Source organism: Larus michahellis, chromosome 8, assembly GCF_964199755.1.
Source record: "Larus michahellis chromosome 8, bLarMic1.1, whole genome shotgun sequence".
Classification (NCBI taxonomy): Eukaryota; Metazoa; Chordata; class Aves; order Charadriiformes; family Laridae; genus Larus; species Larus michahellis.
This window is the reverse complement of record NC_133903.1, coordinates 47564390-47589930: the sequence shown is the minus strand read 5'-3', so window position 1 is coordinate 47589930 and position 25541 is coordinate 47564390. Positions and strand designations below refer to the sequence as shown.

Genomic DNA, 25541 nt, shown 5'->3' with positions numbered 1-25541 from the left:
TTCCACTGCAGTTTTAGAGGTAATTGGTTTCGATACTGGCAGCCTTCCAGGTAAAGTGGGTTTGGGTGCCTTGGACACTTGAAAGTTTCTTGACATTGAGTGTTGTCCATCGTGATATTATTTCATGGTATGAATGCTGTATCAGTACTCCCTAATGCTTTCGAAAAAGCTATTTACTGCAATGAGGAATTTCCTCTCACCTTCCAGTGTCCTCTTGGTAACAAATGTCAGAACACTGGTACAAATTTTATGTGACATCAAATGTGAAAATGCAATGGAGTTTGATGACTATTAATTTTAGAGTTGAAACTACAGAGGAGGGAAAAAGGAAGAAAAAATCCATCTTGCTTCAGACTTTCAAAACACGTTTAGTCAGATTAACCTTTCCAAACATGGCCGCTTGCTAATATGGGAGTATGTTGTGTAGCTTTTTTTCCAGTGACAAATGTTATTATCTGATCATTTGTGGGGTGTGGAGTAGGAGCAGGAAATGCTTATCTTGTATCTGTTTGAAATGAAATGTTGCCTTCTAAGAAGTTTTTTTCTTTGGTTAGACTTGAAAACTAGCAAGGGAGTTGAGTGGGGTTAGAGGAGCTAATTGGCGATGCAGAGACAGTCTTCTGAGAGTTGTTGATGCTATCAAACATAGAAGAGAGTAAGCAGCTTACTGTTTAGTAAGTGACCCCCAGAACTTACTTGCCTTGTATATCTCCTTAATTTAAAAGTGCTCTAGGGGTTAGAAGCTTTGAGTGGTTGAGTCAAAGTACTACTGCAAGGACTTTTCTTATTTAGAATGCGAGTGATCTGGAGTTTAAAATAATTTTGCAGCTAAGTTCCTACTGCACTGTGATGGAAGCTCTTAAATATGAATTGTCTGCCAGTGGTCAGTAGCATTAAATATCTTGTTTGGCTGTACTACTGTATGTGGAAGGAGGGAAGATAGTTTTTAGTGCGATAACCAGTGTGTATGCCATGCTGTTCCCAACAAGGCTTACTATTCACATTTATTTGTTAGCCCCGTGAAATGCACCGTATTATGTCCACTCATCCATGTGGCTGCCTCAGAGGCGTGTTGTCTTACAACAAGAAATTAAAAAGATTACTGTGTGTTTTTACGCCACCTTCAGTCTCATTTGTTATCCTTAGTTATTAACTCATAGCAGGGTCAGCACACTTGTCTTGTTTGCCTTCGTCTTTCCAGTGGGGACGATAACAGTTCTTTTGCTGTCATTCTGAGTGATAACTAATGCTTTTAAAGAAATGCATGTGCATCTATATAAATGTAGGCAGACCTCAGCAGAAGATCCCATGTCTACAGCATTTGTGCTAAAATATGCTATTTTCTCCCAACAGGAGAGGGACATGAATGCTGTGTGCTCTCCTCTCCATTAAGGTTCTCCCTGATTCCCCAGTAGTAATCACTGTGAAGTAATAAATCAGGGTGGGAGGAATCTATTTGAAATAACTTTATGTGCTGCCTGGCAAAGTGAGATACACCCATTGCTGGAGGGTTTGACTCAGAATGTCAGAAACCCTGTGCTTAGTTTGCAAGGGAAGTGGCTAGCTCAGAGTACAAAAAGTTAGACTCTGCAACTTTTGTACAAAGAAGATAAGGTGACTCTGATCTTCTAAAAGTGTGACAGAAGGGAATCACAGAGAGAAGTATAGAGGTAAAGAAAAAGGTTGCTGTAACCTTTTCTACAGAGTGAAGGATTTTAGAAGGATGGTATCAGCTGTTATGCTGTATAGGTGTTACGCAAATGCCTGCGACAAGGCAGAATTGATAATTTTTCTCAGACTTGCTCTTTCATGAAATCAGATCACTTAGGCTTCCTGTGGACTTTGGGGTGTTCATTTTAAAATGTTAATGCTCCTGTATCTTAATGGGAAGATGCTGGAACGTTTTCAAGTTCCTCTTCCTTTGTGGATAATTCAGATGAATGAATTAAATGATACTAAAAGTCTTCTTGTAGGTGGGATGAGAAGGTAACTCTGACAGCTAAGAATTAATTATGGCAAATTACTGTGAAGATGAATGACCTGTAAGAGTACTCAATTAAAATTTTAAATTAATATTCTTAAGGCAATACAGAGAGAATATTAAAATAATCTGCCTCTGGATTTGACACAGGGTTGGCCTAAAGAATTGGACATCCTTCCTCTTCAAATTATGTTTCTCTTTATCTGTAACATTACAAGCACAATTAATCACTATGTAGTTGCTTTATAAATGTAGCTTTGATTATTCTGAGCTTTTTGCAACTAGCAGGTTTTGGCAGAATTGGCACCTGATGAGTGAGTCCTGTTTCATTATGAGCCAACTCTACAGGAATCAAAGTGTTTCTGGAGACGGAGGGGTCCAAGAATGATGTGAGCAACTGAGTTGGGAGGAAAATGAGACAGGAATTTGTTTCCATTTTGGTTTTTTGTCCAAAACTCTGGATATCTGAAATGTTAAAGTGGTTTAACTTTTTTTTTTGAGTTTTGAGCACACACTTTTACATTTGAAGTCTTGAGAGTCACAGGTATGTCATGCTTGTGGAATCAAGGGACTTACTCATGCCTAACTATTTTATTGAATCTGTCGGTAGCTGTTAGAACAAGTAAACAATGGGTTTGAAAATAAGCATGAATCAATGGAGAAGTCGGATGCTGTTCAGAAGGTGCAGACTGGTCTGCCTGTTGTTTTTCAGTTAGTCAAAATATTATTTTTAAATCTCAGTTGGAGAAGCCTCTTCAGAGGTTTTAGTGGGCTTTTATTCGGTCTGACTAAAAAGCCTTTGCTTTTGCAATATCTATGGAACAGTAATATTTTTGTGATTGCAGCTGTTTTGGTACCACCTCAGTGATCTGAAAACATCCTTTGCCAGCACATCAGCTTTGGGTTGCCTTCATCTATTGAATTCCAGGTTGCGGCTATCCTCTGTGAAACCACAGAAGGCTTTATTTGAGGCACCTAGTTCTTCTTTTCTTCAGATGGTGTTATCAGTATGTGTTCTAAGAAGATGTTCAGGTGTGGAAAATGCTTTGTCATGCTCCTGGTCTGTTGGAGTCTGTTTGGCTGCCTTCAAGATAGGCTTTAACTTGATGCTGTTATGGCTGTAGTTGTAGTGCTCCATCTTGGCAGAGTGTTAATCTAAGTTAGGAGTATGATAATTCTTGTTTGTTAAGAGTAATATTCTGTATTTTATATTTAAACTTGTTATTGTTCTCCAATGGTATAACAGCAAGAACTAATGAACACCATAAATCCCTCCATTGTTTTTGCAAGACTGTAATGAAGGGGTCTTCTCTCCAGTTGAAATGACTGTAAATAATGCTGTCTTTTGCGTTCCGTACTTAAGAGTTATAAAGTCTTTAATGCAGGGGTGTGCTCTTGCTGTGTGGTCACATCAAGCCTGGCACAACAGATTCTTGCAATCTTTTGAGACTCTGGGCACTACCTGAATATATGTAACGATGTTTATGTGATTTCTGAATGTAAATGTGATTGTGTTCCTTTTCAGCTGCAGAGTAACCTGGCTCATGCAAGACCCAGTTTTGAAGCAGGTGGTAGTACCCAGGCTGTCTGCTTAAACTGCTTTCTTCCATTGATTTCAAACGCACAAACCAGGTATGTTCTTTTTAATAGAAAAAAGCATCTGTGCTGTGTTCTCCAAGTTCTTCCTGTACATGTGTAGGCTTGTTTTCTAAATATACCTTTCCTTCTTTTGGGAAGCAGATTAGAATGAGAGGGGAGGTATGTCTGGATATTGGATTTTGGCATGTTTGCATATGGAATGTTAGGAAACAAGATGAACGGTGATTTAAGGTCTGGATTAAGTGAAACTTGTGGTAATTGTGCCTTTTCTTCACTTGGCATTGTTTGCAAGTCTTCTTTATGATAAGTGCTTTTGTTCATCCTTTTGAAGATAGTTGTAGAGTCCACAATAGCAAAAGGGAAAGGCTGTCACTGTACCCTCCTACACAGGCTCTGAATAATACATATGTTAAATATTGCCTCAGCACTGAGTTACGATGATAATAAAATACAGGACTTCACCAAGACTGAAGCTAGGACAGAAACTTGCACTCTCTTTGCTTGCAGTATGAATTTTGCTTGGTTACCTTATCTGTGAGCAATAATCCTAACCTGACTGGAAGAGAAGTACAGATCTGAGTATGAATTGTTCCCTATTTCTTCAGCTTTTGTTGGACTGCTAGTCAGACAGTAGTCTCTCAGAGAACAGTCTGACTCCCTTATGGTCAAGGGGGATGCAAGAAGTGCTCTTTATCAAAGGTTGGGCTAGTCTGCTCTGAACGCCAGGTAGTGTTCTACTCCCACCTCCCTGCACTCAGCCAGAATAGATTATAAAATGGGTGGACAAGTTGGTTTGGTGGAAGCAGGGGTTCAGCGTTTCAGGCCATGTTAAAATGACAACAGTTAAACATTCATCTTGCACCTGACGTGTCTGTAGGCTGATACCCTCCAGAGCAGTTCATCCAGTCTCTGACCTTTCTGTCGGGGAGGGTGAGCTTCCTCAGAGCCCACAGCGTCCTTGTCACCAGAGGTAGTCCTGCAGTATGCAAAACACCTTAGCATTGCTTGGATGGTTTAGGCACACTGTCTTTCAGTGTCATCAGAAACTTCGGCATATGGTCACAGAAACACAAGCATTTCTTTGAAAGCTTGAAAAACCTCTAAAGCATTTGGCTGGGGTAAAGGCATTTTCTTGTCATACCAGCTGTTACTTAAGTACTGGTTCATTATAACAAAGTGAATAATGAGAATGAAGCTGTGATACCTCTAAAAGAAAAGCTGCGTTGACAGAAGTAAACTACACAATGTGAAATAGCAGACCCAGAAGGGTAGTAAGAACCTAATTTAGCAAACATTTCATGCCTGTCATAGCAAATTTGGTCAAGACTATAGGTTGAAAACACCACCTTTTCAGTAATTTGATTTCTGTATACATGACTAGTGAACTTCCTGGTTTCAAGGAAGCAGTCCTCTGTAATTTAGGAATTGAGTCAGACTAAAGGGAATTGAAATAATGTAGTGAGTTATTAAACACCAGAGTAAATATTATACCCAACTGGTAGAGTGCAGGAGATGGCTGTGAAGAAATATGTCAGCTGTTCTAAGATGCAGGATTCATCTACTGTTGTTTTTCTTATTTTTGGTCTGGTACAAGCTCTGAAACCATGTAATTCTTGAAATGGAATAGAACCTGTCTAGGTATGACTTGCTGACTTGCAGAAGGCCAGGTCATTAAAACGACTTGTTTGACACCTTCTGGAAATCAAGCACCTCCTTCACACAGATCAGCTCTATCTCTGAGCAGCTTCATATGTGTCATTTTGATCCCAATTCTGAATAACTTGTAATGCAGGCTGAACTAAAATAGGGGAGAGCTGGAACTTGCTGTCAAAGGCTAGCCTTCTCTTAATGTTAAAATTTGAAACTGTATGTGTGTCAGTTTGAGTTAAAAGCAAGCTGTTGCTTCAGAAGTTGGTAAAATGTATGTTTTTATATTTCTTATTGTATTTAAGAACTTGTGTATGTCATCCATTGTGATGATTTCTTAACACTTGTTTAAAATTTGAAAATGAGGAATTACTATTGTCTTGAGGCTTTGAGTGATACATTTTTAAGTGTTTCAGCAAGTTGTTAAAGAGAAAGGGCTTTCAAAATAGCACACCTTAAATTTTCAGACAACGTATGAGTTCTAAGTGACACTCATAATAGCTCTTACTGACAGATATTGAACAAGAAAAATACAATGAAGCAAAGAAAAAGTATTTCATGTATCGGTAGATTGTTGTGTAATATTTTCTGCTTTGGAGCGTCTCCTGTGTTTTAAGAGTACTTTAGAAACAGTGATAGGCAGAAAAACAGCTATTCACAAAGGATCTCTGTTAAAGGAGAATTGACAGAATATTTTTGTCATCCTTGTTTTTAGGGCTTGCTCTTCTTTCATTACCAGCGTCTGCATAATTACGCTATTTCTAGTGATTTAGTTTTTTCTGTAGTACAAGATCTTTAATTGTGAATTTACTTAGAAATCCTCCTCGCTGTAAAATGTCTTAGCAGTACTTTGCTATTGCCTTAAAGACTTTGAGGCATGATTTTTTAACTGTTAGGGCCAACTTGTCAGGATGTGACTGATGTTGTGCTTGTGTGAGTATAGTGTGGAATCATTTAACCTTTTTGGAGATAGGTCAGCTGTATGAAGCACCCTCTGGCAGAGGAAGTGTATCGCAATGTTTTTATTTAGGCCTTCCATAAGAATATGGAGGAGTTTTTTCTTTTTCTGCCATATTATCTTGCATCAGTGAATTGTTATCTCTGACTAAGCTCTTGTAATATCTGTAGCTAGTAATGCGGGAAAAAATACCTAAGTGCCATAAACACTGCTTGTTTTGGAGCATAAGTTATCCACGGATCTGTTGTTTAGAAAGGCACATCATGGTTCTGTGAAAAATGTTTTTACTAGCCTTTTGGCAGCATAAATGGACCTAGATTGCTCCTTTGACCTGTTAACTCCTGTGGTTGCTTTGTTTCACTGGGTTGTTTGAAATTTCCACACACTTTTCTCCTGTTTTGGAAGCTCATGTTCTTAAGATGACTTGGAAAAAAAAAATCTACTTATAAAACAGTAGAATGTCTCAAAGAATAATTCCCTTTGTGAGGGGTGTAAATCCTGCCTTGCATCAGGGTATGTGTTATGTTGTGGGTAGCTCATGGTGGTTGTTGGCAATATTAGTCCCGTGCTTTGCCTTATTGCGCTGTGAGAGGAGGATTCAGTTTTTTACATTTGTCTATCAAACCTCCCCAGAGCTGTTAATTAGCACCCAAATTGTCTTTTTAGGTTTCCTCTGGTATTTGGGGGAGAGATGGCTGACTACGGAGAGACGGCAGCCTGTGATGAAGAGAAGAGGAGAAACAAGAGCATGTTCATTTTCTCCTAAAGTAAAGTAATTGGTTGTGTGTTAAAGGCACCTTTATGTTCTGCCACACAGAAATGGTCAGCAGTCAACCTCTCCCCATAGCAGACAGTGGGAAAAGGAAAAAGAAAAAAAGAACCAGAGCCACAGATCATGTCCCTGGCAAGTTTGAAGGTTGGTGGCAACTTCTAAGCTTTTAATTGTAATAGTCTGTTTTCCCTCTGCTGTTCTCAGTTCTCTTAGCTAAAAATAGCTTTTTGGCAAAGGTTTTAAGTTAACATTTCTGTTTATCACCCATGTTTCAGTCTTCAGTCTCTTTTTCTTCTCTTAATGTTGAAATCTGAATCCTATTCATAATTTAATGGCGTGTTTTGGTTTGGTGGGGGTTTTTTTGTTTGTTCTGTTTCCTTGTAAAAACAGTGCTGATGTCAAAATGTTTTGATTGAATAGATGTAAGCACAAATACTGTGAAGCTTTGTAGGTAAAATACAGTTCAGTGTGACAAAGCTGACCAGTATAGAACTTATTAGTGGGCGAGTAGCATTGTAAGGTGCATTGCAAATCAAGATGGCAGCAGTCTTCTAGGTTTAAACCTTGAAGTCTTCTAGGTTTAAGCACTCAAATTTCAATTATACTTAAACCACTGTCTGTGCAAGTAGATTTTTGTATAGTAGGCATTTTCTGATCAAAAAGTGAAATGTTTTCCATCTGAAAAAATTGGTTCTGAGTTTTACATGAGGGCAGGGAAGGTGGATGATGTCCTGGCAATTGCTGAGATATAAAATGTTCCTTGTATGAACAAACTTGTAATTTTGATGCTGGAATGAAGTCTACTTTAAATTTTCCTGGAACTTAAAGGGGGGAAGTGAAAAATGAGGCATAATTACGGCTGGCACATCTACTTTGGTACTGCATAAATCTATTTGCTGTCTTCATTACCAAGGGAATTTTTTTAGTTGCTGTCATATGAGGCCTGCTCATCAGATAAATAGCTTGTCTTGATATTATTCACTGAAATGCTTTGGCTAATGTGTCCTTTCTGTTGGATTTCTTTGGCAGACTTGTACAAGCTGACTGCTGAGCTGCTTGGTGAGGGAGCATATGCCAAAGTTCAGGGTGCCGTCAGCCTCCAAACTGGGAAAGAATATGCAGTAAAAGTAAGTATAGAATACAAGCAGCATCTCTTCTGTCTGTAACATGTGTTCTCCCTCCTAGTATCTCAGCGAAACCTGTAATAAAGTGGGCAACAGCAAAAGCTTTTAGAAAACTTTTGGTGCTTGAAATGAGCCTGCTTTATAATGGTTGAGATATCTGTCATCTTAAGTATTATGCATCTGGAGTGAACTGGTATATTGGCAGCAGATAGAATTCACAAACAGTAAATGACTGTGTGATGGTTAAATCTCAGGGCAGGCTCTTGTCTTACGGCCCGATTTTGTTGTAGTCCTACCGGTTTTTATCTCGTCTTATGAAAGAAGAGGCTGAGTCATGATCTATCATGGTGTACCAAATATACAAGCTTTTGAGAATGCTGTTCAGAGTTCAGAAAGCATCAGTTACTGCCATTAGTTCATGTAAAGCTGTCTCTTTTTTTTTTTTTTTTTTTTTTGGTAGAGGTGAATCTTCTGTAATACCATTATATTGAGTGTTAGGGCCCATTTACAGATTTGTGGTTGTCTGGAGTCCCCCATTTAATTACAAACACAAATAATAGTAATAGGAAAGCTTTATGCTTGAATCTTTTGCAAAAACCATAGGCATAAAATTTTAAACCCCCTTAAAAATCTAGTCCTATAGATGCTGTAATTGTGTGCGTACTTTTTAGAATTGTTGAAGCTGAAAGCCTGGAATAAACAAACCGCTACATTATGAAGATGAAATTTAGGCGTCATCAGATACCAAGTTCCATGTAGTAGTGATGAATGGTTGCCCATTGTACTGGAGAACTCTGGCTGTAAAAATGAGAAACAGATACTGGATATAGATGGAGGTAGTAGTTGCGGTAATGTCATGAGCTTTCAGTTCACGTAGCAATCATTCAGTGTCTGTGGAAAGCCCTTGTCCTCTTAGAGTCTGAAGAGTGTGTGAAGGAAGGTAACTTCTGGTGGCAGTACAAAAGGGCTCTGAGATTGAATGTATGTTTTCTTTAATGTGTTAGGTCCTATTATTGGGTCTCCATGAAATTCGCACTATGAACCAAACTCTCATTTTGTGGTGAATTTAGTACTTTTTACTTGAATGCCTATAATGACAAATCTGTGCTTTTTTGGCTGTTCAGTGTGTGATATGACTCAAATCTATTTTTGTTAGCACTCGAAAGGATATCCTTTTCTGCATATTGCAGAGTTAAAATGATGCAAGAAGCAGCTTGTGGTAACTGGTCAGTGACTGTGTAACATGTGGATTTAGTTCCTTTCTTCTCTTCCTGTCCTCATTTCTTTTGTCCTTTGAATGCCTTCCAGAGCTCTGCTGACTGTAAATAAATGACAAAACAAACTAAACAAACAAACAAACAAAAGTGGAGTGTTTCTCTCTGGTGGGCATGCCTGAGATTCAAGCTTTAGATCAGTGGTCTAATTCCAGAGCCAAATGCACAGCTCTTGCAGTAATTTTTCAAATATGAGCTCTAACTCTTTCCACAGATCATTGAAAAAAATGCTGGGCATAGTCGGAGTCGGGTTTTTCGTGAAATAGAAACGCTGTACCAGTGTCAGGGTAACAAGTAAGTATGGAATCTTATGTGTATGTGTTTGTTTATTTATAGTATCTTGAATATTTTTCTCAAGTTTTTAAGCCTCTTATGTGTGACTGTGTTAGGAGCTTTGCAGTAGTCTCCTTAAAACCAGTTGAAATTTTGACTTGACCTATTCAAAATAAGAATTTCCCCTTCTTTTAGCTGTGAAATTTAGGGAAATGTTTACAAATTAAAAATCCCATAACTGAATTAGCAACCAGATCAGTGTAGCCTGAATGTGCTTTAGTGATGCATGGATTTTGTCCAAATGAGGAATTAACATTTTAACACTCTCGCCTGTGATTTCACCATCAGCAAAAGCTGACCTGATACCAGCTGCTGTTGAACAGAGCAGTCTTGCCATTCCTTTCCTTCATGTGGATTCGTCCTCCTCTTTGTGTCAGCCTTCCTGCTTTTGCGCTGGAACTCTTAGATCAACCAAAAGCTAATTTAGTTTTCATTTGGATGTGTGCTGACTTCACATAGCCACAGGATGAAGCAACTTTAAAGCTGCTACTGATGTTTGAAAAGGAAGGAAGTGCTCCGCAGACAGTGGCAGCACGCTCTGTGATGAGTTTAAGCCAATTCTGAAACTACTCCTTTAGATATCTGTTAATCTGGAATGTATACAACAGCTGTTAGCTATACTACAGTTGTGCAACTTATATCAAGCCTTTTTTACAAATTTCTAGTACAAGACTTAAAGATAATTTAAAAACAAACTTGTTTCCCAAACTCATGCGCTTAAGTTGTGCTATGGAGGAGCAGATTATATCTTTGTTCTGTGTGTGGTTAAGAGCATGCAGTCATCCAGTACATAACTGATGAAAAACTCAAGCTCTCATGATCACATGCAGGATGTGAATTTTATGTGCACTAGAAATATAGAAAAATCTGAACTTGTGCATTTGATGTTCTCAAGGCATCATGGGGTGTTTATGCTGCAAAGACTGTACACTAGAAGTGAGTTAGCCTAAAAATGGTAACTAAGGCGCTGGATTTATTGTCATGGTGACAGATGCCTGTCTCCTTCGAGCCCTGTGTGTTCTGCCTTGTGATTTCCAGAAAGAAAGAATGCCAATTTAACTTTTTTTTGTTGTTGTTCTTGCCTTCAGCACAAATGCAATGTTCTAAATTATTAAATGCAACCTATTACCAGTTATCTTCCTGTCAGTTGAGCAGTAGCAGAACTCTTCCACGATCCTGTCTTATTTTGGTGTTTGGCCTGTTTCCCCTGCTTAAATTTCAGTGTGAGATGGAAATGTGGTTTTAATGCCATAGGCAACCAAAGCAACTTGTTTAATTAGAACTTTTGTTTTCGGTTTCTTCTGGCACTTCTTAATTGTCTGTGCTGAAGCTCTTCATAGCTCTGTGTATACTCTGTGTCTGTTTTTTCTATGTCACTTTTTTCTTTTTTTTTTCTTTTTTTTAAAGGAACATTTTGGAGTTAATAGAATTTTTTGAAGATGACACAAGATACTACCTTGTCTTTGAGAAGCTGCGAGGAGGTACTGTGCAGTAGCTGTGCCTTTCTTCATTGAATCATTTTGGTCCTGTTTGTTTCAGTGTTTTAAAGTAGAAAATAAAGAGCTTGTTTTTTTAAATGCTTGAAAATTTTAAGACAAAGAAGTAAATACTGTACAAAGCTTGAAGTATGGTTATTCTTGGATATTGATGGGTTTGGTCATACATTTGCAATCCTTTTCTTGTAGTTAAGCGATGGAAATGTCAGCTCTATTAAAACGGAAGCTTTGGAATATAGTTAGTAGGTCACAGTACCTTCAGGCAAGAAGAGACACACAGTATGTCAGGTGTTATTCATGATCTTAGTACAGCATCTATGTACTCTGGTAGCATTTTCCTTTGATGGAGGATTGACTTTTTTCCTGACATTCACGATGTACTGTTGAGAAAAACATCTTGCTTCTCCCAGGTTGCTGTAATTGTGAAGCAGTCTGCTTGTGGCTGTGTGAGGGCCATTCAAGTGAGCCTGTGTGGTCACTGGTCTCCAGCATTTAACACTCACCTGGGGAATGAGAAGGCTACATGAAGCACTTGGTGGACCTTCTCATGTTTGCCCGCATTGAGCGTAATTACAGTATCCATTAATTGTATGGCTGTGCAAAACCAGGAGTTAAAAGTATGTCCCACCCTTCAAAGAAAAACCAGGTTTCTGAAGGAGTATGCTTCTGTCCATAGAACATCATCTGTTGTCACTGGTCAAGAAAGTTTTCAGTAGCAAACCACATGTGCAAGAAATGCAAATTCTTTCAGTATAGATGCAGAACTTTTTAAAAAGAGGAGGACGTGTTGGTTGTGTTTTTGTTTTTTGTTTTTTTTTTTTTGTCTTGAGCGAAAGCTTTTGTTTACCTTCCCTTAAAATTACTGCATCATTTCATTCTGATTTCCTTTAACACTGTTCCTGTTAATGCACAGACTACTTTGACAGATTAGCTATAATAGGGCTCAATTGGGATGAATCTGCATTTGTCTATTTTCCCATCTCCACATTCTTCCATTAGTTAACCCTCCTCTTTGGCTGTGAGACTATGGTTGTCAGTCTACCTGCACAGCTGCTGAGAGGCTGAGGCTAGGTTTTTCCTTGAAGAATTTCAGCATTTTTAGTGGGTTTGAAGGAAGAAATAATGGGAATTAGGGGTCAGACCAGCTTCTGATGCATTACAGATTCTGATGTAAGCAGTACTTTAGTAACTCCAGTCTGAGACTGATGTTACTTACAATGCTGGGTCTTCCCATTTTCTGCTTTGCCTTCCTGTAGCTGTGGTAACTGAAGGAGCTCTGCTCCCATTTTAGCTGTGTTCAGTTCACCATGATATGCAGAAGATGTTTAATATCATTGCCTGACAGCATTTTGTAATTGAAAGCATTAAAATCCAGTTTATTATACTGAACTTGCGTGATTTAAGAGTCCTTTCCTCCTTTTTTTATTTCTCCACCTCCCCGCCCCCCGAAATGCATTTTGGGAGGTGCTATTTGATCCCTTCTCCCTGATGAATACTGAAGAGATGCAGGCAACTGTGGCAGGAATGTCCTGCTAGTCTCTCTGTTTGTGGGATTCCTCTACGTGGGCTGAATATAAAGCCTGTAGAGTATGTTTTTGTTGATATTGATATAATTCTTATCTGGGAGAGTTTGGAACATCAGCTCTGTTCGGAAGGGTAATCTGAAATAAACCTGCTGAGTGAAATGAGCACCCCAAGTGGCTCTGTATTGTTTCCTGCAAAGTCTGGGGTCTTTTCCATAGGGATGGAAACATTCAAGAACTCTTATTACTTTCTAAAGCTTTAAAGAACAGCTGTACCAGGGAAACCCCTTGAACTCTGTGCCTTTAAGAAATCTGTGGCAAACTAGAGAGTTGTTTTCAGCAAGGGAAACCTTCTGTATTTGAAATCTGATTACCTGTTCCAAGGTGGCCTTCCTCCACCCATTTGACACAGCATATCTGGAGTCTCTTATCATATCAAAGCATACCCAAAGAGTCTTTTGTCCACCTTTCTTCTTTTTGACTGACTTTCCTGTTTCCTTTCTGAATCCTCGTTGTGGAGGAGTAGCAGCAGCATTGATGGTATAACAATAAGAGCTACTGCAGTAGAGAATGGGAGGTTTCTTTCTACATCTAGAACTGAAGAATAAAAATGAAATCACCTGAGGTATAAAATGTTTACTGTATTGGGGGTTAATAACCAATGGCAGTTACTTCTCAAATTTCTCTGCCTGATTGCTTTTGTAAATATACGTCTCTGAGTAAGAAAATGAAAGACAGTACTAAGGCTATTTGGTGGGCTTGGATCGCTGTGAACTACATTTCATTATTTTTTTTAAAGACGCTTTTAATCTTTTGAGAAGATTGATGGAATTCACTTAAAGAAGATAAGGAATTAGACTTTCCTTTATCCTTTGTTAAAGGGATACTGGTGGAGCTCTGCCTGTAAGCTACCAGTCTTTCAGTATGTTCATATTTGGGAGGTCATTTGTCAGATTTCATGTCCCTTGGCAAATGTATGAGCCTTACTTTGATGTCAGTGGGAATTTTAATGTGTATTTAAAGGTAGAATTTTTTTTTTATTTTGCTGGTGTTGAGGCAAAAATGCATATGCTTGACTTTCAGTGTAGGGTTTCAATTGTCATATTACACAAAATAAGGAAGAGTTGGTTCAAGCATGGCCACCTGTGACCTGGGGAAATGTGGTTTTTGTTGAAGTGCCATGTACATCCTTAGCTGACGTTTGAGTTTTACTAGTACTATTAGCAAGTCTTTACTGTTCACAGTGTGGAAAACAGACCAGTCCTGCTGGGGCAGCGAAAAGTGATTGCCTCTCATGCTGTGCTTAAACTGGGCTGCGGTGTTTGAAAATTATGTTCTAGCATGCTTAAGTGTTGAAGCTGCTCAGTTGTATCTTTTTCTTAGTCAGTCCTCTGTTAAGTCCACAGAAGTTGCCTGCTGTGAAATGCTGTTATAAAATATGAGAAATGAGGTTATAGATTCATGATACTTGGTACTAGTTCAAAATTATTTTCTAAGGCTATTTTCATATAAAAACGTGGGATTGTGACACTTCTGTTTCTGCCATGTAAACATATTAGGACAGAGTGGTAGTTGCAAATAACTTCTCTAAGCTACTTCTGGCCCTCTTTACACTGAGTTCTCCCTTTATGGCAGACTAGTTGTGGCTATTGTTTTATCCTTGTATTGACAAAGCCATTTCTCAGCCCAGGCTGCATTCATACTAAGGCTTTCCCTTTCACCTGTTACTCTGACAGGTTCAATCCTAGCCCATATACAAAAGCGGAAGCACTTCAACGAACGAGAAGCTAGCAAAGTGGTGAGAGATATTGCCTCTGCTCTGGACTTTCTTCATACAAAAGGTAAGAGAAGAAGGCTGTCTCCATCTTTACTAGTTGCTACTGTATACTTACACTATGGAGCACATTTTATCTGTAAGTAGTCAGCCTTTCCTAGCATTTCTATTTACAGCAATGCCAGATGACTTACGCTGTTTTCCTCTATAATCTTATTTTCATAATGTGGTAGTTTAAGTAATCAGCTGTGTTAAGATGGTACAGCCTTTTGAAGAAGAAAAGTTAAATTGGCATCCAGGGAGAATTAACATTAGGGTTGAATCTCTTTGGTTGTTCTTGTTGCCTAAGGCACCATGTAAAGGTTATTCAAAAGGGAGCTAATATTCTTTTTAATTTTCTCCTCTTTCGGGTCTGCAGAGATGCTCTTCTGCATTTATCCAGAATTTCTGCTGGTTACAAGACCTTTTTGTTTGTAGTAGCTTTTGATCTCCACATTTAGGCCCCCACTGTTGGGTTGAGAGACCTAAAAGTGAACTATAGTCCTTGTTTGAAAGTGTCCTTATTTCAGTACATGTTTGCTCAGATTTAAAGGCAGCTCTGTTTGTAGAGAGTTCTTTTATGTTAAAATGTTTTCCTGCTGCTTTTTCTACTTGGGAGTGCTTTTCTTTCATTTTGAAATACCTGTGTGTATTATGGTCATCTGAGAGTACGTGTTCGTGTTCAATATGATACGAAAGATTTTAAAGCTGTGTCATGATTATGTGGTCTTGCATAGATTAAACAGCTTCAGTTAATGCTTGCTTTCATTTGATTACAGTGACTACCTCTGAATAGAATGGCATGTAATCGGAGGCTATGTTTATTGGTTATTTGTTCTGATAAACTTTTCACTCCATTTGTTTTGCCGTTATGATTAGCCAGGTTTTACAGATGCTCAGCAGATCTACATTTGCTGTGTAAGTTGTTTATTACTGTCCCAAGTTCAATAAATGTTTAATTACTTTAAGTCACAGGATGGTTTGTGTGCTTGAGTTGGAATCACAACATTGCTACCTCAACAGGTTGAACCCATTTAAAGAGAGAAGTGTGGCAATGCATAAGGAATGAAGTCAGTGCTAAACTTGAGGAATATGGATCTTGTCACGTGTTGTGACTATGTGTTGTGTGAAAAGGGGCAAAGTGGTTTTGGCAGAAAATAACCCGCCTTGCTTTCTAACACTCCTCACCGAGGTGGGAGGCTAGGTGCGGCTAGGTTTAAATTCTGAGTGATGCCCAATTCACCACTGTCAGTCCAGTTGCGTTTAATATGTATTAAACTATTACGATTTGGGTGCACTAATAGTGGACTGCACCTTCAGTCTAGTCATACTCATGAACTAGCATGGCCACTCTTGAGTCTTTGGTCATGTTCAGTGAGAAACTGAAATGACTAGCTACTTAAATAGTGCAGTTTATTTTAACAACAGATATATAGGTTCTTATGATTGCCGGTGATAAATACACTGTCTGCAAAGCACGTGCAAATAAAGATATTGTTAAATATACAAAGTGCCCAACAAAGTTATAAACAATACAGCCTGGCTATAAATGTAGGAGAAAGATTCTCTAGAGAGGTTTCTAAGTTCCCCGAGGAAACACTTGGTAAGTCTTACCCAAAGGCATCCCTATGGGGGGGAAGAAAGCCTCAGCCCATTGACTGGTCCCACAAGTCAGTGATGGAGTTCTCGACTTGTTCGCGATGGTGTCTTCCCTGATATCCCCTCTCTCTTGGGCTATTTTTATACTATTTTTTATCTTCAGAGTGGAGTTTGAGTGACTTTAGTCATAAATACTTCTATTATGAGTGGTCGCACCTTGGAGGTGGGTAGCCTCCGGGATGGAGGTGTGTTTTAGTACATTATGATGAGCAAAGTTTGCACAAAGGACAGCATTTCATCAAAATTTGACGAAATGTTGGCTCAGGGTAGCAAGTAGGCAGCTTATCGGTTCCATAGTACCATCTCATTCCCATATCTGCTATTTGTCACAAGGCAAGGCCACGGAATGATAACATTTCGTTCCATCCCTCGTGTAACTTCGCAAGCAACCTTGTACAGGGAACCGCAAATGTTGCATCCTTCGCATGCCAGCTCCGGCTGTTTTCTGCCTCCGAAGCCTCTTGATTTTATACTTTTCCTTAATGTGTGAACAATGCTGTACTTTTGTATTCTTGGCCAAGTTAGTAATTATTCCACACTATGTTATCAGGAGTTAATTTGAATGTGAAAAAAACAAACTTAGTTTGACTTAAGATTCTTGGTGATCTTCATAGCCTGTCTATGCGATAACTCTAAACCTGCAGAGATTTTGAAGACTTTGAGATATGGGGCAAATAAAGAACAGGAAACTTAGGCTGAACACGTGGAGAAATACGTATTTGATGTATTCGGGCTATAGTAGGTTGCTTAACAGCTGAAGTGTTCAAGGAAGTTTAACATCGACTCAGCTAATACCTTTCTGTAGTTCTCTCTCAGCTTTTAGTTTTAATTCCCCTTTCCCCAAACAAGATGGGAGTGATTCATTAAAATGGCTTTAGAGCAGCAATTCACTTTCTTGTTGTTTGCTGTGAATTGATACAGTGGGGACCTGGCTTGCGGAATCGGCTACAACACCATCCCCTTTCATTTTATTGTTCTCTTTATGATTCTTCCGTGTGACGTTAAAATAATTAGTAAGTAGCATACAGAACATTAAAGTAAACAGGAAATGAAAGCAGTTTTATTGCACAGCTTAACAGTGAAGTGCTATAGCTAGATGCTCTAAAAAAATTTGAATGAGGACAACTAATTTTTTTGCCAGGAGTAGTTTAAAACTCAGCTGGATCATAATACCGCCTTACACCCACTTGGGATATGTGTGCTTTATTGCTAATAATCCACTGGAGGAGTGTTTAAAGGCAGTTGTTTTCTTTTCTCAGCGCTGTGTGCAACTGCAAAATAAAACGTTATATAATCAGACAGTTGAATTCAAACTGTAATCCAAAAAAGTGCTGTTGGGTTTCACGTTGCAAGCCAAGCCAACTGTTGGGAGGTTTGTTAGCCTTGCTGTAAATGTCAGCATGGGCCATCTTCATTTGTCATGTTTTCTATCTTCCATGCATAAGCAATGTGAACTTGCATCATTATGAAAGCTCCGATTCCTTTAGATAGGTGCTATGCTAGGCTATTAATGTTATGTTTTAAGTCATGTCTTGTGGAGTGTGCTGAAGAAAAGACATTAGAAACTCCCTTACCTAGAATTTGGTGGCATTTTTTTTTTCCTGATACTCTGAAGTAGTATCAGAAGTGCTTGGAGTGTAATTTTTTTAAGCAAAGCTAAAGTGCAATCAAATTGCAGCCAACCTGCTCATTTTGGTTCTCATTTTCTGCCTTCCCATTAAGTTTGATCATATTAAATGGAGAGCTTCCAGAAATTGTGTGTTTAGGCATTTGAAAAACTGCTTTGACAGCACAGAAGCACCTTTGCGTGTAAATTCGACAGGTAGATAACTTTGTGTTTCCCTGTTGGGTTTGCCTGTTCCGATAGCAGTTGAATGAATGTAGAAGCCCTTTGGTTGTTCTCCTTAGGCCTTTTCTTCTACATCTCCAACCATACCCTTTAATTTTTATTTTACTTCAGGAGTAAGTATGTACCTCACTGTTAAAGGGATGGTATTTTCTGGGGAGAGTGTCTCAAGTATTGTTTGGGCTGGTGGGAGTTCAGCAAACCACCAATTGATCCCTCCGGAAAGAAGAATCTTACTGTAGAAGGCACAAAAATCTTTTGACTAAACTGTTTACACAAGTAAACTTTCCTACAGGTCAGTCATTTTAATAAGCTGGTTTTAATTAACGTAATTAATTTGGGCTAAGCCAAAACGTTCCAGTGTCAGCAGGTTCTTATTTGCTTGACTGACTGTCTTGTATGTTTAAGGATGATAAAGGCATAGCAGGATGCAACAGTGACTTTTAACAAATACACTTTGAAATCAGTTATTTGCAGTATCATTAAGCGGGGGGAGTGTGTACCAAACTCAGTCCTACACTATATTCCAGGCCACCTTCTAATAAAGAGAGGTAATGAGAAATAAAACAGGAGAGCATCTTCTCTAATAAACGTTTGTACTCTTACTTAGGTATTGCTCACAGGGACCTGAAGCCTGAAAACATCCTGTGCGAATCTCCAGACAAGGTGCTACTGTGGTCTCTTAACCTTCTGAAATGTATTTTTTAACTTGGTTTCCAAAGACATCCCTCATGTTGAATTCATTAGTAATCTTCAACGAAATTTACTAGAACTGAAGCCCAAAAGAGACTGAATTCTTCTATGAGCTGTAAAAATGTGTGCATCTGGCTGGGAGATAAAAAGCCAGCTGTTCTTAGAGAGGGCATGGCAATTACAACTTAGCATCTCATCTGTTCTGAGGCAGTACCCAGATGGACAAGCAACATTTACAGGCTGGCGGGTCATCTTACGGATAGTTCCCAAACTGCCCCAATGTGTACTGGCACTTGCCTAGCCAAATAAAAACTTAATGTAATAGGGCCAGATGCTGGGGATGCGGGAGTAATTGGAACGGAGGAGGCAAATGCCAGGACTGGAATATACCTGTAAGAGACCTTGTCCTGGGGTTTTCCATGTGGCACTGTATTCATGCATATTGCATTAGCCCTAGCCTTATGGACCTCTTACTGGTTTGTCCTTGTTTTTAGGTATCACCAGTAAAAATATGTGACTTTGATCTCGGTAGTGGGGTGAAGCTGAACAGTGCATGTACTCCAATAACTACTCCCGAATTAACAACACCGGTAAGAAACCTACTGTGGCTTTGTGCTTTTTCTCTTCTACCATAGAACAATTTTTCTTGTCTTCAGTGGAGAACTGCCAAAGGGCTTACTGCAACTACACCCAGTGGTGGATAATTCATTTAAAATGGGTGTATGTGTGGTAAATACTGTCTTGGTTTCCCAGGCATAGAACAAATACACAAAAGCACAGGAGCTCATTGTGTTAATTCTCTTGTTGGTCAGAAAGTAACACCTCGATCCTGTTTGTCTCTTACCCCATCAAATGAGGAAACTTTTTGTGGAGGTGTTTTGTGTGCTTATGGACTAAGTTTGAACCTTAGCTTTGTGTTCATTTCCCCATATTTGGGTTCTGTAGCTAAGACCCATGAGCTAAGTGCAGTGCAAGCTCTGTAATCAGTGTGTGTCTTTATGATACGCATTAGTTTGAAAAACTACTGTGTTAAGCTTTTTGCATTACTGTGAAAGAAAAATCTGACGGTTTTGTGAGAGTCTATTATAGAAATCGCCTCCCGTGACATACTTGTTTACTTTCTGAAAAGCCTGATAACTAATTGATAAGATTTAAAAACCTGAAATACGTAAATTAATGTTTTGACCCTCTATAAAGGATCATAGATTCACATGGAACAGCTTATGATTCTGCTAAAGAACATTATGAACTCTTTTGCCTTCTATTAAGTCTCTGTAGTGCTTATAACTGAAACATGTTAATTTTTTCCTGTGCAGTATGCTTACAAAATGTTTCAAAGCTCTTGGCAATTCCGTTTAACCTTTGAGGGATGCAGCAGTGTGATTTGACTTAACAAAATGAGACCTGCAGTGAAAGCCAGCAGTAGACTTCAGTAGTTCCTGATGCCTAATACTGCTTTTAGACCAAGCTGGCTACAATAAAGAGAATGATAAACCTGGGTCTTGTTTTGATTTGACCTTCCCTTTGAAACTTGCTTTTCTTGGTTTCCTAGTGTGGTTCTGCAGAATACATGGCACCTGAAGTGGTTGAAGTCTTCACAGAGGAGGCCACGTTTTATGATAAGCGGTGTGATCTTTGGAGCCTGGGAGTGATTCTGTACATCATGCTCAGTGGTTACCCCCCTTTTGTGGGCAACTGTGGCACGGACTGTGGCTGGGACAGAGGAGAAGTCTGCAGAGTTTGCCAGGTGAATGCTCATGGTCTGGGCATATGTGCAAGAGTGTAGTTTGCCCCATGAGCGTAAGACTTGCCATAATGCCAGCCCTGAAGAGCTGTGTCTGTAACCCAGACAGTTATCTGGGAGGATAAGCTGTCACTGAGAAGTGAGGATGTTAATATAAAAGTTGAGTGATGCTATCTCTTTCTAAAATAAGGTTTGCAACGGCCTCTTTCTCCTCCTGATGTGAGATCTCAGAGCTTCTCTTTGTCCTCTTCCCCCACCGCACAATCCTCCTGTATTCTGTAATTCTTGATCTAGTTTGTGGTGTTCACCACAATTCCTCAGGTGGAAGATGAGCTCCAGGAGAGTCTCCACGCAGGGCCTGAATTTATTCTTTCTAAAAGCTGAGTACATTGGGTGCACTGTTTACGGGGCAGGGCGGGGGGGTGGGGAAGGTGTTTTCAGCACACAATTTATTATGTGCATCTTAGGATGTGCTGAATCACTCTGTAGAGGTGCCTGTCACTCTCCATGGACTCCATAAGGAGACTGGATGGTTTCAGTTGTCACCCACCCCATTAGGTGGATAAAATTGAGTGAGAGGAATCCCACCTGAGAAATCTTCTGGTAGCACTCTAGTTGCTATTTAAATTAAATAAATTTTTCCTTTACTAGAACAAACTTTTTGAGAGCATTCAGGAAGGCAAGTATGAATTTCCTGACAAGGACTGGTCGCATATATCCTCTGAGGCCAAAGATCTCATCTCAAAGTTGCTGGTTCGTGATGCCAAAGAACGACTTAGTGCTGCTCAAGTTTTGCAACATTCATGGGTTCAAGGAGTATGTATCTCTCTTTCTGTTTTTTAAAAGGGTTATTCTTCCACCATCACAAACAAGCTGTTCCCTATCTCTGAATATTTGATAGTCACTGTGTGTTTTAGTGCTCTTATCTTGATTAATTAAACGATAAACAGTGGCTTTATTCTTTCTAGAGCTCTATGTGGGAAATATTTGTATGAATCTGTCAAGCTTTAAGTTTGTTTGTTTTTTTTTTTTTAATTATTGCTTTATGTATTTTAAATGGCTTTCTCGTGAATACCAAGCACTGCAATACAACAATTACTGTGTTACTCTTTAATATGGTAATACAGAATGCTGGTAGATACAGATTTAAAATAACAGCAGTATCCTGTTTTGCTTTAGTTTCCCAGTGCAGGAAAGAAGGGAATAGACCCTCCAGAGAGCTTCTAAAGCTTTAGTCTTATACGTGCAAACTGTGGCATCTTCTTGTGAAGAGAGATGGATTTTGAAACGTGATTTGTAAACCCACAGTGAATGGATATGCGGTATCCATTAGTTATAAAGATTTGTGGGAGTTGCCTGTTTTTTATCACTCTGTCTTGGGGAAGCTGCTACTATGTAACTAACTTTTCTTAACTGCTTCTTCTAGCAGGCTCCTGAAAGAGGATTACCTACCCCTCAAGTTCTTCAAAGGTAATATTTTTTTTAAACGTCTGTAAACTTGGCCAAGAATTATTACTGAAAGAATGGGGAGAGATAGGGTGTGACAAATCACGGGGTAAGATCTCTGTTTGAGAGTGTAACTTCATAAATGCACAGCACTAATTTTGTTAAGAACGTCAGAAATATGAAAGCTCTGATTTTTTTCTTCATGATCTAAGCTTGCTTGTTTGTGGGAAAGGCATTGGAGAGGATTCCTGCCGTGCACTGCTAATCTTAGACAGGAAATAATGATGGTTTTGGCAGTCTGCTGCCCAGGAGGGGGAAAAAAGACATAAATGCATGTGTTATCCAAAGAGACTACATTCTGATGGGTGAATAATCATCATATACACAGACTCGAATCTGACTTCCATTGTAGTTGCTGGTAATCACAGTATCAATTTAACTGTGAGCAGGGCAAGCCTCATCTAAAGTGATTTGATGGCAGGTTCTATATGCCAGAGAGCCTGAGTCACACATCTCTGTTTCTATTTCCATATCTACCACTGGCGATTCCAGGTGGTTCTTTCCATCAGAAGTGCGTTTCCTTAAGCCAGAAGTGCAAATATAGTGGGATTGCAATTTTTTGATGAAAGACAAGAGTATTGCCCCATATGCCCATCCTTTTTAACGTGGAGAAATTAAGCATGGCATCTCAAGTGGTTTCCTGGGTTTACATGAGGAGCCCTTGGCAGAATGAGGACTAGAACTGCAGCTGTTTCCAAAATCCCAGAGGTTTTTTGTTACGTATTGCTGGTCCTCACAATGAGGAGAGGTGCAAATATTAACCTGTCATTTTCCCTGCTGTGTCAATATTTTGACAGGAGAAATAAAACTGTCTGGAAGTAGATATTCTGCTGTGAGGGTAACCAGGTGAAGTGACTCTTTGCATGTGTTGTAACCGCTTTCTCCTTTTCCCTTGAAAGGAACAGTAGCACAAAAGACCTGACGCTTTTTGCTGCTGAGGCTATAGCCCTTAACCGCCAGTTGTCTCAGCACGAGAATGAACTCAGCGCAGAGCAGGAGAACGTTGCCCATGCTGTTTGCTCCATGAAGCTTTCTCCTCCGTCCAAGTCCCGCCTTGCCAAGCGCAGAGCGATGACGCATGCCACCAAAAACAGTGACTTTCAGCCAGTTCCCCATAAAGCCTTTTAAACTTCTTTCCTGCTATGGATTGGCAAGATCAGCCTGTGTTCTTATTTGGATTTTCAGCGCTGATAAAAGCTTCTCTGCTTCTGACTCTTTGATTAGAAGCTTGCCCTTGTGATGTGACTTGTAACTTTAAGGGGACAGCTTTTTATGGGAATGTTTTTTGCCTGTCAGATTTTGTGCATTAAGATAATTTAACTGATCTTTTTAAACTAGAGAAGATGGGTTTGCTGCTGTAGTATCTGAGGTGATAAATCACTAAGCTTTCCTTATTTTCTTCTTGCTTTAAAATGTGAACTTGCAAACATCAGGAAAAAAACCCCACTTTCTTTCTTTGCCTGGCAGAGCATCAGCTCTCTCCCTACCTATGGCTGCTCTCCTTGATCTGGCAAGGTGATGCTGCTAGTGTCAGCGGCGGGGACTGTGTTCAGCCAGCAATGCCCTTTTCTCTTTCTGTGGACTCAGGAAACGAAGACGATGTCTGGGTGGATCTCTGTCTCCATTGCCTTCGTTGGGCCTAAATTGTATGAGGATGATACTTTAGAGGTGCAAGAATTGCTCAGGCTTGTGGAGATGAAGAGGACTGAGTTGTTTTTTTTATTCTGTTGATAGTTTGTGTGTCAGCACGTGGGATGAAAGCTGGGGGTGTGTTATTTCGTTATCTGACATCTTTTTGTTCTTAACTAAAATGTACTCTGTATCTTTTTTTTTTTTTGGGTGTGTGTCCAGTGTGGCAGTTAAAATTTTAAGTCTGATAACAACAGTATAACAGACTATTTAGGTAACAGTTTATCCTTAGTATCTGTTGGTTTTTTTTTTTTTTTAATATATTAATGCTTTCCTCAGTTATACCTTCTTTTCTGCAAACTCATATTTCTCCAAGTCCTTTTGTATGTGCTGCCTGGAGCTATTAATGTGAGTGGACAGGCTTCGGTGAATTTTGATGTGTGAATAATTTAGGATTATCAAATGCAGAGGTACATCTGTGCAAAAACGGTGCTGCAGCTGTTGCATTCTGCCTCCTGCAGTGATCTCAGGCTGAGTGTCTAGATTTTTTGCTTCCAGTTTTAGTACTGTGGTGCACCAGGGGTCAGGAGTAATTTGGAAGGGTGCTGGCTGAAAAGCTGAAGATTCTGAGTGACCAAGGTTGAGGTGTCCATGGAAAAGGACACGGATGTCGAGCACTTTTCTCAGAAGTAAGCTGTGAAAATTGGGCCGTGAAGATGCCCGACCTGATGCACCTTAAACTTGTCAGCCATTTCTGAAACCCTTTGCCAGGGCATTGTGTGCAGGGTGGGGAGGGGGAGGAGGAGGCCCCCAAGTGCCACCACAAAACCCTCCCAAGCAGAAGGAATAACACAGCAGATCCAGCAAGTGCTTGGGAATTGAAAGGTCAAAGCTGAATGTCTTTGCATGGCCTATTCAGAGCGGTTTTACATGATCTTTTAGCAGTGTGCATACAGCTATTTTTATACAACGTGCTGTATTTTGTGACTAATATTAAAGTTGTTATTTAAAAGTTTTTATACATTGTGCCAGTGGACAGATTATGAAATGTATTTTGCTTTGTTTTTATTAACATGTTTTAAGTTATGGATTTAACACATTTGGCAGTTCTGTGTGGGTTTTTTCCTCCTTGATTTTTGGTGACATAGGAAAATAGAGAATTACTTACTTCCTTACTTCTGTGTGACGTTGGATTTAAGACAACTTAAGTCTCTGAAAACTAAGCATACCTACCTCTTCTACGGCTGTGTTGCTTGATCAATCTCTGGAGTCTCCTGTAATCTTGGCTTTCTTGAGGTAAAATGAAGATATGACTGCATGGAGAGGGCTGGAAGGGATCCTGTGATCCTTTTGACCTTCATAAGAGATCAGATAATGGGCTCAGTGAGTTCGGGATCTTAGCTGCGCTGTTACATTTCATGTTCTTCCCTTTGATTTTTTTTGTGTGAAGCAAAAAACCTGAATTTTGGCCAGGAGTGGTGGTGTGATGTGTCCTCTTGGGTGGAGCCCTGAAGCTTTTCAGAGTCCAGAAGTCCAAGCAACCGCATTAGCATGGAAGTGTGAAAAGGAGACATTAATGGTGCTGGTTGCCCAGAGAACGTGGACCACGGCATCTGGTAGGTGTGTTCAGGCACAGTGTTCAGTTCATTGGTAAGTGGTCCTTTGCAGGCTGGTCCAGAGGTCCTCTGCACCTGCTGCAGTTCACCAGTGGTAGAGGTAGCCCCAGAAGGGCAAGTTAGTGGAGCAAAGACTGGAGCTGCTCTCCCTGTGTTCTTGGGTGACCTATTGATCATAGAATCTTCATGGTTGGAAAGGACCTTTGAGATCATCGAGTCCAACCATACACACACAAAAAAACCCCCCTACAATCTCTGTCACTAGAGCGTGCCCTGAAGTGCCAAATCTACACGTTTCTTAAATACCTCTAGGGATGGTGACTCCACC

The 25541-nt window shown here is 39.6% G+C and overlaps 1 protein-coding gene across 7 annotated transcripts; it reads left to right on the top strand.

Annotated features, from left to right (window-relative positions):
• On the top strand, positions 1–24696 carry MKNK1 (MAPK interacting serine/threonine kinase 1). 7 transcript variants are annotated; one of them, XM_074596499.1, is made up of 14 exons: positions 1–19; positions 3507–3613; positions 7003–7101; positions 7987–8084; positions 9570–9649; positions 11096–11169; positions 14444–14548; positions 15400–15438; positions 18636–18691; positions 19213–19308; positions 20271–20465; positions 21114–21278; positions 21889–21932; positions 22868–24696. In XM_074596499.1, exons 3-14 carry the CDS (start codon positions 7005–7007, stop codon positions 23094–23096), a joined length of 1278 nt encoding a protein of 425 aa, XP_074452600.1. In that variant the 5' UTR covers positions 1–19; positions 3507–3613; positions 7003–7004; the 3' UTR covers positions 23097–24696. The 7 variants fall into 7 exon arrangements, with proteins under 7 accessions (XP_074452600.1, XP_074452604.1, XP_074452601.1 ...); XM_074596500.1 differs by lacking the exon at positions 1–19 and adding an exon at positions 35–50; XM_074596503.1 differs by lacking the exon at positions 15400–15438 and having other exon boundaries at positions 2–19.
• Positions 24697–25541: the final 845 nt, after the last annotated feature.